The following is a 16742-nucleotide window of genomic DNA, read 5'->3' on the forward strand; positions in this document are numbered from 1 at the left end:
CTCTTTTATGATGATTGACAGGCCACAGGTAGGGGTAGTTGAGGACTTGATTTGACTCCTGTTTCATATTTGCATTAAGGGTCAATTTGACAGAAAATAAAGGAACTTGCTTAAAGTTGTGATATATTTTGTGACAATAAGAGAGAATACATGTACATGAGTGGATACTTATTCAGATCAAGAATGTCCATATTTTGTAGCAACTTGTAGGTTATACTCCAAACGTTGCGCCATTTAGGGGACCTTCTGGCACACAAAACCCCAGAGTTTTGAGAAATGTTAAATGCAAGAAAGCAACCCAGCTCGAGTGGCACGTCCCTATAACCACCCCTCACCCTGGTTATTTGTGAATTGTTTGTAAATAGTGATTTAAACTGATATCAAGTATTCTATGAAGAGTGTGAAAATGATGAACAAAAGGTGGTTTAGACCTGAAAAGATACTTGAGAGGATTTTACATCCTGTTCTTTATCAGGGAATAATTTTGCTTTACAAATTTGAATAGAATTTTTGGTCATAAGAGAAAAGCTCTAAACTAGTAATGTCCAGACCAATGTAAACATACATGTATGCTATACAAAAGAAGCATAGCAGTCTTTCAAAAATGTGGAGCAAATTGCGATGCGATACCAGGAAAATTATTCCCTGTCTATGTTGGGGTGAATAGAAAAGTTTTCTCAAAAGGTGTTGGGACTAAGATGATCTTTAAAGGTTTTCATGGTGGAGAGAATAATGGAAGTTCTTTTGAGGTAAACACCATGCATGTAGTTCTGAAAAAGACTGTTTGTTTATCTCTCTTGGTTGTTTGATAGCTCTTTAAAGAATTGTTATCGTTTCGACCAGCGTGTTCTGGTCGTCATCAGGAATGATGATCCATTTGAATACATGAGTATATGCAGGTTGGTAATGAAGATGGTAATTATAAGGTCGAACCGGGGGGGGGGGGGGGGGCACTCAAATTATTTTTTGATGGGAGTGTGCCTCACAAAACTCTTAAATGGCGTCTAAGGAACTGACTAAAAGGGTAAAGTAAAAGGTCTTGGGAACTAAATATATACCGCCTGGTGTGAAAAACAGGGTCTATGGAACGGGATCACGGCACTGTAGGTACATTGCACCATAGCACTGCAAGCGCTAGCCATGCATGGAGCGGCTAGTAGTTATGTAGAGAGTTGCGAAACCGTACTTGCATCTCTTGCACGCGGTGCTCACTCTTGACAATTTTGGCAGGGCTGGGGAACTGAGATGTCTCGTAACGAGGATCTTGCGAGTGGGGCTGGGCGGCTTCTGAATTGAATCCGGTAATTTCCTTCTTTTTTTTGAGTTTTTTTTTTTAATAGAAGCCCCCATTCTATAAAACATATGATGCACAGCTTATTATCGTGGGTCAGTGGAACTGTGTGCACGCGGTAACTTTGGCATTATGGTCTAAACCCACTCGGATGCGCCTCATGGGTTAAACCATGCCAAAGTTACCTTGTGCACACAGTTCCTACTGACCCACTCTAATCTGTGCATCATTTGTATACTATAAGATATTGGTTCAATCACAGAGAGGCTATAGCCCCTCGCTTCAATTGGTTTCAGAATCCAAAGTCACAAAAGGGCAAAAGAAAGACTGATTTGTGACTTTGGATTCTGAAACCAATTGATGTGAGAGGCTATAGCCTCTCTGTGATTGAAACAATCTCTTAAAGGAGAATGAAACTCTTGGAGCAAGTTAGCTTTTGTGAAAGCAGAAAAATCAAAGAATAAGATCAACAAAAGTTTGAGTAAAATAGGACTAGCAATAGAAGAGTTATGAGCATTTGAATGTCGAGATCACTAATGCTATGGAGATCCTCCCATTGGCAATGCGACCAAGATCTATGATGTCACAGATGAACAACTCTCCCCTTTTGGACACTGAAAATATACCCCAAAACCTCTCTTTTTGCTCATTCTAATCATATGACAAACGATTAATCAATGATATAATGTTGTGAAACCTCTGTACTTGTCCTCTCATAAAGAGAACACCTCACCTTGTGATAGACTATAAAAGTGAGAATATAAGTGAAATAAGTACTAAAGTAATGAGGGAGTTGTACGTGTGTGACATCACAGATCTTGGTCGCATTGCCAATGGGGGGATCTACATGGCATTAGTGATCTCGAAATTCAAATGCTCATAACTTTCTTATTATTCATTCAATCTTCCTCAAACTTTCAACAATATGTTTCTTTGATTTTTCTCTTTGATATGGATTCAGCTGGTTTCAAGGGTTTCATTCTCCTTTAATAATTGACATATGTGCTTATTAAAGCCAGTCTGTGTAAAAATATTGTTCATTTTGACTGAGTAGAATTTGTGCAGTGCCTTTGTACAGTTTTATCAGTTTCTTTTGTAACCCAGTTTATTTTTATCATTTTTAACCTATATATATATCTTTTATTCTATTTTTGTCACATTTACCAAAGCATGATTCCTGCTTTGAGGGATATGACATGCAATGCAATAACAAATTATTATTTTCTTTTTCAGCAAGAATCAAAAGCAAGCAATGACAAAGATGTCGATCAGAAGAAAACCAAAGTAGAGGTATTGTAATTACTTGCTTTTCATTTCATTTTGTGAGAGAAATTTTGATTTTCAAGTGAGAAGCAAAAGAATGTTATCATTCATTGCTTGAACATACAAGAAAAGACATTTGTGCAACATTTTTTGTTTGATAAAATTTGCTCATTTTTGGGCACACTTTTCTAGAAAAGTTGTCTGAAAAAAAAGCCTGCAAATGAGAGGGTAGGAGGAAGCAACATGGTTTTGTACACTTTTTCTTCTGTCATTATTTTTTCAATTTCATACTTTTTCATACTTTTGTTTCTCCAATGGGGGTGGGGCCTGGCCCCTCGACACTGCACACACACAGTGAGCCACTGCAGTTTTTTCGCCCTTTTTTAGCCGTTTTGTGTGTTATAACCTATGGGAAATTCAAAGTTGCAGTTTTTTCGCCGTTTTGAAAACGGCTAGAAAAGGGCGATGAAAGGGAGAATTTTTGGAGAAAAAACGGCTACATTAGGTTTCCTACGTAAACATTGAATTATTATGAAGTGCCATCATTGTCCAATATAAGCGGAGCTATTTATTTCCCCATGAAAACGGCGAGAAAACGGCGAAGGATCCTGTTAGAGGAGTGAAGATACTGAAAGAAAACGGCTAATAAACGGAGAGAAAAGGGCAAGAAAACGGAGACAAAAGGGCGAATGGGTAGTAAGGCGTGCATTGCATAAAACGGAGATAAAAGGGCGAGAAAACGGAGACAAAAGGGCGAATGGGTAGTAAGGCGTGCAGTGCATAAAATGGAGAGAAAAGGGCGAATAAAACAGAAAGGGCGGATGGGTAGTAAGAGGGGAGAGCATGAAACGGAGAAAAAAAGGGTTAGAAAAAAAAGAAAAGGGCAAATGGGTAGTACGACGTGCATTGCATAAAATGGCTAAAAAATTGTGAAAATGTGTGATATGCATTCCATAAAATGGGAAAAAGCGACTATAGAAAGCGTAGAATATATATTTTCAACATTTCTATAAACTTAAGACTTTCTTAAGAACTCCTTTTGGAAATAAGCTCTCGTTTTCATGGGGAATATTTAGTAATAATTCTCATTTCATACAGATAAAAATATTGTTATTTTACCCGGGGTAGCCATTTCAGCTCTTATGAACGTTACTATACTCCCATCGGGCCCTGCGCATAACATACCTGCTTTCTGTGGGGGGGGGGGGGGTTACGCCTTCTTTCATAAATCTAATTTACATATTGTATAGGCCTACATTCATTGTTTTATTTCAATATTTTTTTATATTTCATGTGAAATTTGATAAAATGTCAATCAGAAGAAAATAAAATTTAATTGAATTCGATTGAAACTTCATTGAATACTTTATTCTTTACTCTTATTTTCCCTTCTTCATGGGCGGGAACCCGAGGGGGACGCGTCCCTCACTTTTTGGAAAGGGGGGCATAATATAAAATCCCTGTCTACTATTTGTGGTCTTTTGTGGTAACAAGCCCAAGAAGATAAAGAAAATAATACAGTACAGTATCAGTATATATTGCATACATTTAGCACTTTGCAACATCTTTCCAAAAGAAAAAGATGATGGAAAAAAATCATATTTATGAAGTATCTATTTTCTAAAAATAACAAAATATGGTAAAAATTAGTTAATTATAGATTTTTGTTAATATACCAAACACATGTTTGGTATACGAACCACAAGTGAAAATCATGTCACATGCGAAGAGGGGCGCAATCGGAATCTGATAAGTTTTTTTTTTAGATATAGGCCGATTGATTTCAGCCATTTTTAGATCTTCATATTTTGTAGGTATTTATGATTACTTTATGGTGGAAGTTTGATGAATTTTAAGAAAAGGTTTGATATGATTGAAAAAAAATGAAGATTGTTCGGAATTATACAGTGTATATCACCATACATTACGGCAGTATCAATGTTATTCCAAGTTGTCACAATTGTACACTCACTCGCTTGTGTGGTACATTATTTGCTAATTTGTACTTGTTTAGTCCTATTTATTATTACTTTTGTGCCTTTCGCCATTTATTAGCAGTTTCGAAGGCTTTTTCCCCGAGGGAGGTATCACCCTTATATTAGCCGTTTTACCGTTTCCGCAAGGGAGATATTAGCCCTTTAGCCATTTTGTAGCCGTTTTCCACAAGTGAGGTATTCGCCCTTTATTACCCGTATTGTAGCCGTTTACCACAAGGAAGGTATTCGCCATTTATTAGCCGTTTTGTAGCAGTTTTCCACGAGGGAGGTATTCGCCCTTTATTAGCCGTTTTGTAGCCGTTTTCCACAAGGGAGGTATTCGCCATTTTATTCTGATGAAAATTATTGTTGCGTACAGTTAGCTTTCCATAGTAGGTACACTTTTTTTGTCGCCGTTTTTTAGCCGTTTCCTGTGGGGAAAAAGGGAGAAAAAAGAGCGAAAAAACGGCGAAAAAATGGCGAGTCACCCAAACCAGTCTGGCTCACTGTGACATGTACATTCACCTCTTGAACTATATATTTTTTATTGTATCTTCATGTAGTATATAAAAACAATGTGTCAGAGTTGTAATCAAGTCATGACTCGCTACTATGAAGTGACTCAAGCAGTATCCCATTCAATGGCTGGTCTCATTGACTTTCAATGGCTCCACTTTATACGTGACTCTTTTTGAACGCCTAAATGACTTGACTCAAAATTTAGGGTCTTGTTACAACCTTACAATGTATTGTTATTATCATCATCATCATCATCGTCAATGATTGTCTTTTTCATCATCATCACCACCACCATCATCACCAGTGATTGTATTTTCCATCATCATTATCATCATGGATCATGATAATCATCATTATCATCATCATCATCATCACCACCATCATCAGTATCATCATCATCAGTCATATCATTAGTATCTGTATTGTTCTTTTTTCAACAATAGGAATCGGAGCCAAAGGAAGAGGTCTACACCACGGATAGGAAATCAGAGTCGGGAAAGTGAGTATCGAGAATTACTACTCTTGGTCCTGTTGAATTAGGACACAACTGAAAACAGATCAGTCACATGTCACAAATGCATCCTTCTGATTGGCTGACAATCAAGTTGTGTTTGATTTTGAGGGTTGTGTAAGATTGCAACTCTTTCTGTAACGCCCGTCTCACTCTGTGTGATTCGTTGCGATGATCCGAATTTCAAATTAATTGTGATAACATTTGATATGGATATTCCAACTAATAAAATATTACGAATCAGAGTTCGGAATAGTGGTAGGACTACTGAAATGGAAATTCAGTCCAGTTAGAGCCTCCCTGAATGAATAAAAACAAATTCAATTCCAAATCGTTATGACGTCATCATCGGCTGCGACCGGAAGCCGATTTGGACTTTACTCCGACCATAGGGCTTGCCGCAAAGTAAAATATGATTTTAGTTTTCATATGCCGAACTTTAAATAAAATAATTTTACTTCTTTGGACTTGAATTTAATGCAAAATGCGATTTCTTGAAAAATCGTGTCGCGCCCCGGATCGCATAGTGTGGGACAGGCTTAACAGACCGGGGGGGGGGGGGGGGGGGAATGGAGATAAATGAAGTTGAATTCCCATCACGTTAATCAATGCATGCTCAGCAGATGCAAGCTAATTCATGATTTCTGTGTTCTTTTCTTTTCAAAAAAGGATTTCTTTTAAAGTATTTTTTGATACCTTAAGCAGGCCATCCAGATAACCTACCTAATACTGAAAAATCACCTCTTTATCTAATTTCTTTTGTAGGATGCAGTTCAGTTCTCAATTCTACATACCACCACCCCCCCCCCCTCCCCACCCCCACCTTTGGGCCCAGAGAGAGAAAAGGTCTATAGTAATGCTTTACATTATATTTTGTGTGAATTGACATGTATTTCAGCTTTTATTATCCTCATTTATTTTCAGATCATACAACTTGAAAATCTCAGCATGGAACATTGGAGGAATGAAAGCATGGATCAAGGTATGATGCTTGGGTCAAAACTTTCCCAGCTCTCAATAAAAACTTTTCAGTCTTAGAAAATCTTTCAATTTTTTTGTTTCCGATTATGAAGGAAATGTGTCGATATCGACAGATGCCTAAAAGTCTGCTCTATCAGTTGATATCTACATAGGCACATTTTTGTTCATGCTGGAGGGAACACCGACATTTGTTATCCAGGATGTAGTTTGGCTTGCCCCAAAATATGAACAAAAACATTAAAGGCCAATATTTATGCTTACCGGGTAACTGTCTGGACATCTGGGCCCCGTCTTACATAGAGTTACGATTGATCCAATCAATTGTTAGTCTATGGAAATCCATCAGTGCCATAATTTTTTCTACAGGAAATTTGCAAAATGTCCTTTGTAAACAAAGGAGAACACACCAAATTGTCAAGAAATCAATGAATTTATCGATATACATTCATATCTAGAAAAAAATTTGAACCAACATGCATTTTATATGTCGACTTTGCTGGCTTTCCATAGTTGCGATTGATCGGATCAATCGCAACTCTTTGTAAGACGGGGCCCTGACCTCCATCCTATCTTGCTCAGCAATCTTGTCTCCAGATCAATGTGGTCCTCATTCTGTCATTTCTCTTCATTCTCTTTCAATTCTATGCTCTATCTATGTCACTCTCCACCCAGGTGTTAAATGGGTTTCCCGGTAGGATGTGAACGTCAATGTGATTAGATTGGCATGTGTGCACCGATAGACGGTTGCCTGGCCAGGATACTCCCCAGGGAGTGGAGATGGTTCAGTTTATGTCTGGAACATTGGATGGATCCAATGATAATACATGTACATGTTAAGCGCTTAGAAATACAAAGTAGAAAGTACTATATAAATATAACTATAATTATTATTATTATTATAGTTATCATTTTTATTGTTATCAATATTATTAATAGTAGTATTAGTATCATTATTGTTATTATTATCATTAATTTAGAAAGGAGGGATCGATTACATCACCAAGGAATCCCCTGATATCTTCCTTGCCCAAGAGACCAAAGTCGATGCAACGAAGCCCCCTCCCGAGGCAGCTCTGGACGACTACCACATCACCTACAACGCTGCGGAAAAGAAGGGGTATTCGGGTGTGGCCCTGTTCTCCAAGAAGAAGCCCATCAGTGTCACCAAAGGCATGGGTGAGTCTTCGTGTACCCTCCATTCCACACTTTGCCACTCTCCACCCAGGTTTTAAAGGACAAATCCACCCCAACACTGAACATTTCATGAAAATCAGATGTAAAATAAGAAAGTTATGACATTTTACCTCCGATTTTGATGAAATTTTCAGCATTATGCTAGTTTGATTTTTCTCTATTTATTCAAATCAACATTTTTTGGGGGTGGACTTGACCTTTAAATAGGTACCTGGAAAATGTGAAGTGAATGTAGTATGCCTTGCAGTTGAGTGTAGGAATTCTCGTTGCGAGTGCTCCCAAGGAAGAGGAGAAAGTGTTTGTGTGCATTCAAGCTAGAGTCTGATGACCGGGATATTAATACATGTATATCTATTAAAGCGCTGAGAGACATATTGTCCAACTGTACTAACCCCTATATTGAAGCAGATTATTATCAGGATAATTTTTATTGTTATTATCCTAATCTACAAAAACTCTTCTTTCACTGACACATAAAAAGTTGTTTTAATTTTTACTCCAGTCTGTCAGGGTTGAATTTTCCAAGTACAAGGTTAATATGCTTAGTTATGGCTATTAAGATATTTTTTCATGTTGCGAAAAACTGTCGTTGAAGGTAATACACGGTGCAACATACTTTTTATCCAAGTTAGTACACAATGCAACACACTTTCAGTTTAGTTTTCCACATACATCAGATATTGGTAATGAGCCTTGTGATCCTAAGTATCAAAGCTTTCAAAGCAACATTTGTTATTGGTGATTGTACAGAATGTGTGATACATTCATTGTTTTGTGATCACTCATCGAGAAATTTATGACCACATAATACCAGCCAGTGAGTGATTAGCAAAGCTACAATTTATCATATGATTTATAATGATAACCTGGCTTAAGTTTGGTCAAGCACAGTATCATCTGGCATTCCAATACATAAATTGGCCATTTAATTTTTTTTTTCAACCATCAGAAATTCAAATTTTTCAACCATCAGAAATTCAAATTTTTCATTTCACTTCCTCCACATCATAACAGTTTTAGGGCATGCACATTCATAAAATGTCAGTAATGAATTGGAATAGTGATTGATGTATTTGGGGAATTACCATAGCTAAAGAATGGCTTAATCAATTTGGACAAAAATCATTCTTATGTGGAATATAGAAACAAACAAGTATATCATTTTATCTTATTCCTGTTGTTTAGGTTGGATGTTGTTGTTGTTGATTTGGGTTTAGAGGCCTGTACCATTCAAATGTGAATATATGTGCCTTATTATAATTTTTCATATTTTAATTTTGTTGTAATCAACAACGAATATGCCCAATTAGTCTTATGTTCAGACTTTATTTCCGTGTTACACAGGTATTGAAGAGCACGATAAAGAAGGGCGTATGATCACGGCAGAGTATGACTCATTCTATTTTGTAGGAGTCTGTAAGTAGACTATCAGTTCTGTTCACTTTATTAATTAGGGAGGTTTGAGGTTTAAACCATGTCATTCTAATATGTTCATAAACAGAGAGGATTATCATTGATAATTGTGTGCAATGTAACTCATTATCATTGTTATTGTAATTGTTTTTGTCTCACCTGCATAGCAGAGTGAGACTATAGGCGCCGCTTTTCCGACGGCGGCGGCGACGGCGACGGCGGCGGCGGCGTCAACACCAAATCTTAACCTGAGGTTAAGTTTTTGAAATGACAGCATAACTTAGAAAGTATATGGACCTAGTTCATGAAACTTGGCCATAAGGTTAATCAAGTATTACTGAACATCCTGCCTGAGTTTCATGTCACATGACCAAGGTCAAAGGTCATTTAGGGTCAATGAACTTAGACCATGTTGGGGGAATCAACATCAAAATCTTAACCTAAGGTTAAGTTTTTGAAATGTCATCATAACTTAGAAAATATATGGACCTAGTTCATGAAACTTATACATAAGGTTAATCAAGTATCACTGAACATCCTGCATGAGTTTCACATCACATGACCAAGGTCAAAGGTCATTTAGGGTCAATGAACTTTGGCCGCATTGGGGGTATCTGTTGAATTACCATCATAACTTTGAAAGTTTATGGATCTGATTCATGAAACTTGGACATAATAGTAATCAAGTATTACTGAACATCCTGTGCAAGTTTCAGGTCACATGATCAAGGTCAAAGGTCATTTAGGGTCAATGAACTTTGGCCAAATTGGGGTATTTGTTGAATTACAGCCATAAATTTGAAAGTGTGTTGGTCTAGTTCATAAAACTTGGACATAATAGTAATCAAGTATCACTGAACATCCTGTGCGAGTTTCAGGTCACATGATCAAGGTCAAAGGTCATGTAAGGTCAAAGAACTTTGGCCACGTTGGGGGTATTTGTTGAATTGCCATCATATCTCTATAAGTGTATTGGTCTAGTTCATAAAACGTGGAAATAAGAGTAACCAAGTATCACTGAACATCTTGTGCGAGTTATAGTAGTTTTCAAAATCAGCACTGCTGCTATATTGAATCGCGTGATGCAGGTGAGACGGCCAGAGGCATTCCACTTGTTTGTTATCATTATTGTTGTTGCTGTTATTATTATTGTTATAATAATTATCATTATTAGTATAATAATTATTTTTACCTTATTAAAGGACTATCAAAACAATTCTGTTTTTTCATTTATCATTGACCAAAAGCAAATATATTCTTGCAAGGAAACCGTTAAAGAATTTTGTTTATATTAGCTATCCCTCTTGATGACATCCCCATCTCTTATTTATCTTCGCTTACATAAAGCCACGTACAGTTTGGCATTTCTTGTAAAAAACATATATGCTGAATGAAACCTTGATTCATATCATCATAGTTGGAAATTCTTTCAAGAGAGCATTTCCTTTATAGTTTATCTTGTAAAATAGAGTATTTCCTTCAGGTGCCAAAATAATTATCTTTCTTGATTATGAATGCATTCCCGCCTTTTATTTTCTATTTCTTAAGGGGGAGGGGGTGATTTGTACTAAAAGTAATTATGGCCTGTGTAATTCTTTATAATGGATGTATTCCTCCTTTATTCTCTATGTTGGGGGGGAGTGTTATCTTAATTGTCTCATTCATACAATTCCCTGTGATATGTCTTGGATTATTTATTTAATTCATATGCACAGTATGTGTTTTGATATGTTCACTTTGCATTTAGTTTACAATGTGATTGATATATACAGTACATGCCTAATGGTACAGTCATATTTTGCCTAAGATGGCTGTACGGTGAGTTGAAACAGCCGTTTTTATCATCTTTGTACAGCCTCCTGTATACGGTTCATATAGAAATTTTCGACTCACCATGCGGACACTGTAAGTAAAATGTGACTGCGGCATAAATAATGTTTGATCAGTAGGTACATTACAGTATGTGCAATATTTTATGTTTGATTTTAATGATGATAATATAAATGAGAATAATGATGATGATAATGATGATGGTGGCAGCAATGACTGCAACGCTTTATAATGTTGATAATGATAATATTAGTAGTAACATGTTTAATAAGTCATCCTGAGCTCTCTCTCTGCTATTTCAGTGCGTACGTACTATTGTGAGAGGAAGTGAATACCATCAAACAACTTACTAGTTTATTTCCCTCATTTTCCACACAGATGTTCCCAACTCTAGCAGAGGCCTTGTCAGGTAATTAGATATTCCTTGATATTTCCTTTCATGATGGCTTAAATTGCCGTATAAAATTACACTTGTTTATGGATGAAAAAAGAAATAATTAAAAAATAATAATGATAATATATAATATTTTTGTATAGTGCTTAATACAATGTTTAAAGTGCTGCATACTCTTACCCCAGCTTTAACACAGCTACCCTGATCAGAGGCTCAAGCATTCAAGAAATTACTTCCTTCCGGGTACCCATTTACTACACCTGGATAGAGAGTGGCAATGCAGATCAATGCCTTGCCAAAGAATGCAAGTGTTGCGGTTGGATTCGAACCCATTCCTTGTGATTCAAAGTCTTATCCACTGAGCCACAACACCTATACTGTACATACATGTCGGATTGAAAATAGAATTCTAAGAGCAAATGCTATGTAAGACTGACAATCTTCAGATGACATTATTTCATTTTGGCAAATTATATTTTGTATGGGTGGTGTTTTACCAATCAGTTTGTAAGTTATTCCCTATGGAAGCACAGACTATGACGTGGTATGCACTATGCAAGAACTGAATTGATAGTGAATGATGCGTTGTGTCCACTCCAAAAGCTTCTTTTAAACAATGTTTCTTTGCTGTTTATCTTGGTCGCTGTACAGGTTAGATTACAGACAAGAGTGGGACAAAGATTTCATGGCCTATCTCAAAAAGCTCGACGCCAAGAAACCTGTCATATGCTGTGGTGACATGAATGTTGCCCATGAGGAGATAGGTAAGTTACAAGGGCCAGTGACCTAATGAGCCCCCCCCCCCCCCCCAAGAAAAACTTGAGGGAGCACAACATGGTGTATCTGGCAAAATTTCATTAAAAAAAGGTGCAAGCAAGCAAAAATTTTGACCTTTTTATAATGAAATTCAAATTTTAAGCAGATTTTGACATTAAACTAATACCTCAGTCGCATTTGCTCTACAGCGGTCATATAGCAAGTTGGTCATTCAATTAGTATGTGGAATTTAGAGTGGAGGAATCGTCGCCGTAGCAAATGTTGTGGAACCGTTTTTGACATCTTTTCCATTTTTATAAACAGATCTGAAGAATCCGAAGAGCAACCGCAACAAGACGCCTGGCTTCACTGACCAAGAGAGGGAGGGCTTCACTGCGCTCCTTGACACAGGCTTTGTGGATTCCTTCCGTCACCTGTACCCTGAGCAGGCAGATGCTTATTCGTTCTGGACCTACATGGGAAACTGCAGAGCAAAGAATGTTGGCTGGTAGGTCGAGTTCTTCTCTTTCGGGAGGGGGGGGGGAGATGACTATGGAGAATTGTTTGGCAAGAGACACGTTCATTCACAAGTCACAACAATTTTATTTTTTTTTCACACTTGTTTATTAAAGATTATGCTTTACCGATTACTGGGATGCAAAGTGCCAAAATGTCTGAAGCCCATGATTTTCACAAAATATTGACCCTTTGAGTTGTTCCCGTAGCAGAGATAACTTTGGCTAGGTTCTATGGAAATTGTGTATTTCATTATTTAAGATCAAATCGCGTTCACCGAGTTGACAAACTATGACTTATTCAAATAATTTGATTTATAATGAGGCAAAACTTATACATTTGTAGATTTTAATTGAGGCTGAGATATAGGTACACATTTAGCTTGCCATAGTCCAATTTGTAACTTCTGTATGTGCCACCCTCCCCCATAAATCTTTTTTCATTTTTATTTTTTTTATGTAGGAGGCTAGATTACGGTGTGATTTCCAAGTCGCTCGTGCCAAAGCTGTGCGATAACCAGATGAGAACGCAGACGTTCGGTAGTGACCACTGCCCCATGGTGGTCTACATGGCCATGTGACCTTCCATGACCCCTTGTATGACCCTCCATCATCAATCTTAATACTGAGCCTATCCTTTGCAAAACCAAATTTTTATGATAGAATACTAATGTTTGTAAGTGACCACTACAATAAAGTGGTTTGTGTGGCCACACAATAACAAGAACTTTCGATGACCCCTCTGCCCGATGACCCTCCAGCAACTTGTCATCAATCTTTTACTGAGCCTATCCTTGCAGAACCAATTTTTTTATGATAGACAGAATACTAATGTTTGTATTAAGTGACCACTACATGTCTGTGTGGCCATATACAGTAATAACAACAGCAAGAACTATCAAGCAGGGTTCCCCGTTTCAATGACCCCTCCGTCCTTTAAGCAACCTGCCATTGACCTTTCACTGATAGACAAATGACAATGCTGCCATTCAGGGGTCTTCGTAACGGTTTTGAAAGTGGGTGGGTGGCTGACCATGCACCCCCCCCCAGTTCCGTGGCCCCTGTGTGTATCCATGATGCAATCATGCATGACAATCTTCGATGACCCTATCGGTGACCTGTCAGCAACCTTTCAATGAGCTTTCTATCTTGGCATCCAGTGATTAACAGACAGAACACAAACGTTTGGAAGTGACTAAACGGCTATTTCTCCCGGACTACTTCCCTCTACGGAAGAGCCAAAAGTGCTTGAAATTTTCTGTTTTGCTTCATTTCATTGTCATCTTTTGCCAACAAAATGACTTAATCAGTAATCTAGAATGACGTAGAGGAAATACATATTCTAAAGCAATAGATTCCTCTACTCTACATTGAAATAAGATCCCATTACATTAATTACATATCCAGCCATTTTAGCTATTCAGACACCATTTCTGATGCGACCGGGTGGGTGTTTCATAAAGCTGCTCGTAAGTTAAGAGCGACTTTAAGAACGGCTGGTGAACCTTTCTTACGCGCGTAACCATCGCCAATGAATATACCATTTACCACTATAAAGGATCACCAGTCGTTCTTAAAGTCGCTCTTAACTTACGAACAGCTTTATGAAACGGCCCCCAGGTAAATTAGCTCACACTGTATTGCCATAAGTTTTGTTAAACATTTGTTATTTCCCCCAGTGTTTACATGATTTCACAATCCCTTTTATCATGTCTGAAAATATTTGTTCACTATGATTCATAATAATGTTTACCATATGATCAAAAAGTACCTTTTTCATCAGTATTTCCACATGAGGTTTTGATGTGATTTTGAACCATAAGCATCACAGAATTAGTGTCTGTGATGTGAGAATGCATGTCATTTTATAAGGATCACTAGCTGTGGAGACTATTCAGAATAAAAGCAATAAATCATCATCATTAATCAGTAGTTATGAATCTCTTTTGATCAATAGTTTATTATGTACTGTTGATTGAATGGTGCTGGCCATTAGTATATGTACATACATGTGTATACATGAGTAGTTTAGATGTTTCAAACATTAGAGTAGCTGTATGTATTTAGCTGTTGTGCCAAAGGTAAACATGTAGCCCTACCATGAAGTTTCACTGTCGTGATATTCTAATATCATATCTTGCATCCCTATCCGCTGTCTCTGTGACTGCTATTTTCATCAATTTTTAGGATTGTTTGAAATACTACTGCATGAGAAAACAGAAAATATGTTGGAAGAAGTAACTTTTACATATTTTTTTGCTTATCTATCTTCAAGAAGATTTGGGGATTGTTTTAAACTAAAATTATGATTAATAATTCATTAAAGCTTCATGAATGTTGATGCTTCCATGTAGAAGCAGTATTAGACAATAGGAATGTAGATACAATGTTTGTTGTTGTTTTTGTTGTAATGTACATCTTTGACTTCAAAAGTCGTAAATAAGTTCTTGCTGGTGCTCACGTTGTGGTTCTTAGAGACATGAAGCAATCATGTACATGTATGATTATCTATTTGTGTGTCTATGTGTAGACTAATCTTTTATAGATTGAACTGCATCTTTCTATATAAAGAAAAGGGGAGGTACATAACAGCTTGCCGACGTCAGGCTTTGTTAGTGTTACAATATGCAATCAGTATCGATAAAACCACCTTGTTGTAAATAAGTTTAATACTTGTCTCCAGTATGTCATCATTCAGCCTACACAATAGTGATAGTTAGGAGCATTAAAATCATTGTAGTATAGCTGCCCTTAGGGGCTCAGCCTATTTAAGTGTACATCAAATTAAATCAAAGAGATGTGCATATACAGTGTAATCAGTTTAGAAGAAAGTGAATTTCTGTTCCACTAAATCTTGTTTCCGAGGTCTGATAGTATACACAGGAAAAAATGTGCAAAAATGCACAGATTTATTCACAAAGCAGTCTTTGATAAATTGATGCTTTATGGGGGGAAGTGTAGAAAATGGTTATGGAATGCTTTTTGAGTAGCTGAAGAGATACCAGTTGTGAAGACCATTATGGAATGCTGGACCTATTTGGATTTATGAATCCATCATGCAACATGTATGAGAAAGAAGCTTGAAAGATGCTCAAGTTATTGTACTTTTGTGATGTTTTTTTATTTTACAGTATGTACATTGTGATTTCGCTTTGATAACCACGGAATAAAGACAATTCTTTTGTAGAGATTGTTACTGTGACAGGAAATGTTTTGTGACCCGCTGGGAGAAGTTTTCAGAACTGAAGTGGCTTCCCTGGGTAAATATACCTATATTATTATTATTATTACCCTCTTCTGTAAGCTTCGTGAAGGCAATGGCTGGTATAGTAAAGATTGAAATGAGAATTTATAAATTTACATCAATACCCCCCCCCCTTTCATTTATATTTTTTATTTATTTATTTATCTATTTATTTATTTTTTTTTTTGGGGGGGGGGCCATTTCTCCATCAGTACACGAATGCATCTACTTATCACTGCCAGAACTTCTCAACTCATCTAAACCAAGCTTCCATTTACTGCCTCCATCTATAAAGTCATAAAACTTGTCGAGTTTACAATCCTTTTAAGGACTACTACACTTCATATCAATATACATTCTCACTCTTGTCTTTCTCTTTCTCGCATTTCAATTGTCATCTCTAAGGAGTTTTCACTCCGTGACGTACAGAGGGTTCCAGAACACAGTAAATGTATTGAAAATGCCTGTCAAATGACAATGAACAGCTGGGAGGTCTTTGTTGGAAATTGGTGAACCGGAACAGCAGGTCCTAAGTTTCGCAGCTGACAAAAAATTGCAAATATGATGTTTGTCCAGAGTCCAGGACGAAACTGCTGTTTTGATTCACCAATTTTCGACAAAGACTTCTTGGTTGTTTTTTGTTATGAAGGGCATTTGAAAATATATTTTCTCTGCTCTCGAACCCTCCCTATGTCCCAAGCGAAAACTCCCTTCTAATGCTCCACCATCCAACAGTCCTTTTCAGAATAACCACATGGTGAAGCGTAAACCTCCTCTGTTATCTGTAAAACCGTGTTAACCTTCAAAGATCATCAAGAAAGTTATGAACATTTGAATATTGAAATCACTAATGCC

The 16742-nt window shown here is 37.1% G+C and overlaps 1 protein-coding gene across 1 annotated transcript; it reads left to right on the top strand.

Annotated features, from left to right (window-relative positions):
• Positions 1 to 997: 997 nt before the first annotated feature.
• On the top strand, positions 998 to 15829 carry LOC129258353 (exodeoxyribonuclease-like). Its single transcript, XM_064097972.1, has 10 exons — positions 998 to 1024; positions 2525 to 2581; positions 5493 to 5548; positions 6485 to 6542; positions 7519 to 7717; positions 9080 to 9151; positions 11357 to 11387; positions 12024 to 12136; positions 12453 to 12636; positions 13107 to 15829. The coding sequence occupies exons 1-10, from the start codon at positions 998 to 1000 to the stop codon at positions 13222 to 13224; spliced, it is 915 nt and encodes a 304-aa protein (XP_063954042.1). The 3' UTR covers positions 13225 to 15829.
• Positions 15830 to 16742: the final 913 nt, after the last annotated feature.

The sequence above is a fragment of the Lytechinus pictus genome, chromosome 4 (genome assembly GCF_037042905.1).
Source record: "Lytechinus pictus isolate F3 Inbred chromosome 4, Lp3.0, whole genome shotgun sequence".
In the NCBI taxonomy this organism is placed as follows: Eukaryota; Metazoa; Echinodermata; class Echinoidea; order Temnopleuroida; family Toxopneustidae; genus Lytechinus; species Lytechinus pictus.

What these genes read in the sequence shown, in the direction of transcription:
- LOC129258353 (XM_064097972.1), top strand. Translation starts at nt 998, where the DNA reads ATGGCGTCTAAGGAACTGACTAAAAGG. An exon ending in CTAAGGAACTGACTAAAAGG is followed by an intron (nt 1,025 to 2,524) that starts GTAAAGTAAAAG and finishes TTTCTTTTTCAG; the next exon opens with CAAGAATCAAAAGCAAGCAA. An exon ending in ATTCTATTTTGTAGGAGTCT is followed by an intron (nt 9,152 to 11,356) that starts GTAAGTAGACTA and finishes TTTTCCACACAG; the next exon opens with ATGTTCCCAACTCTAGCAGA.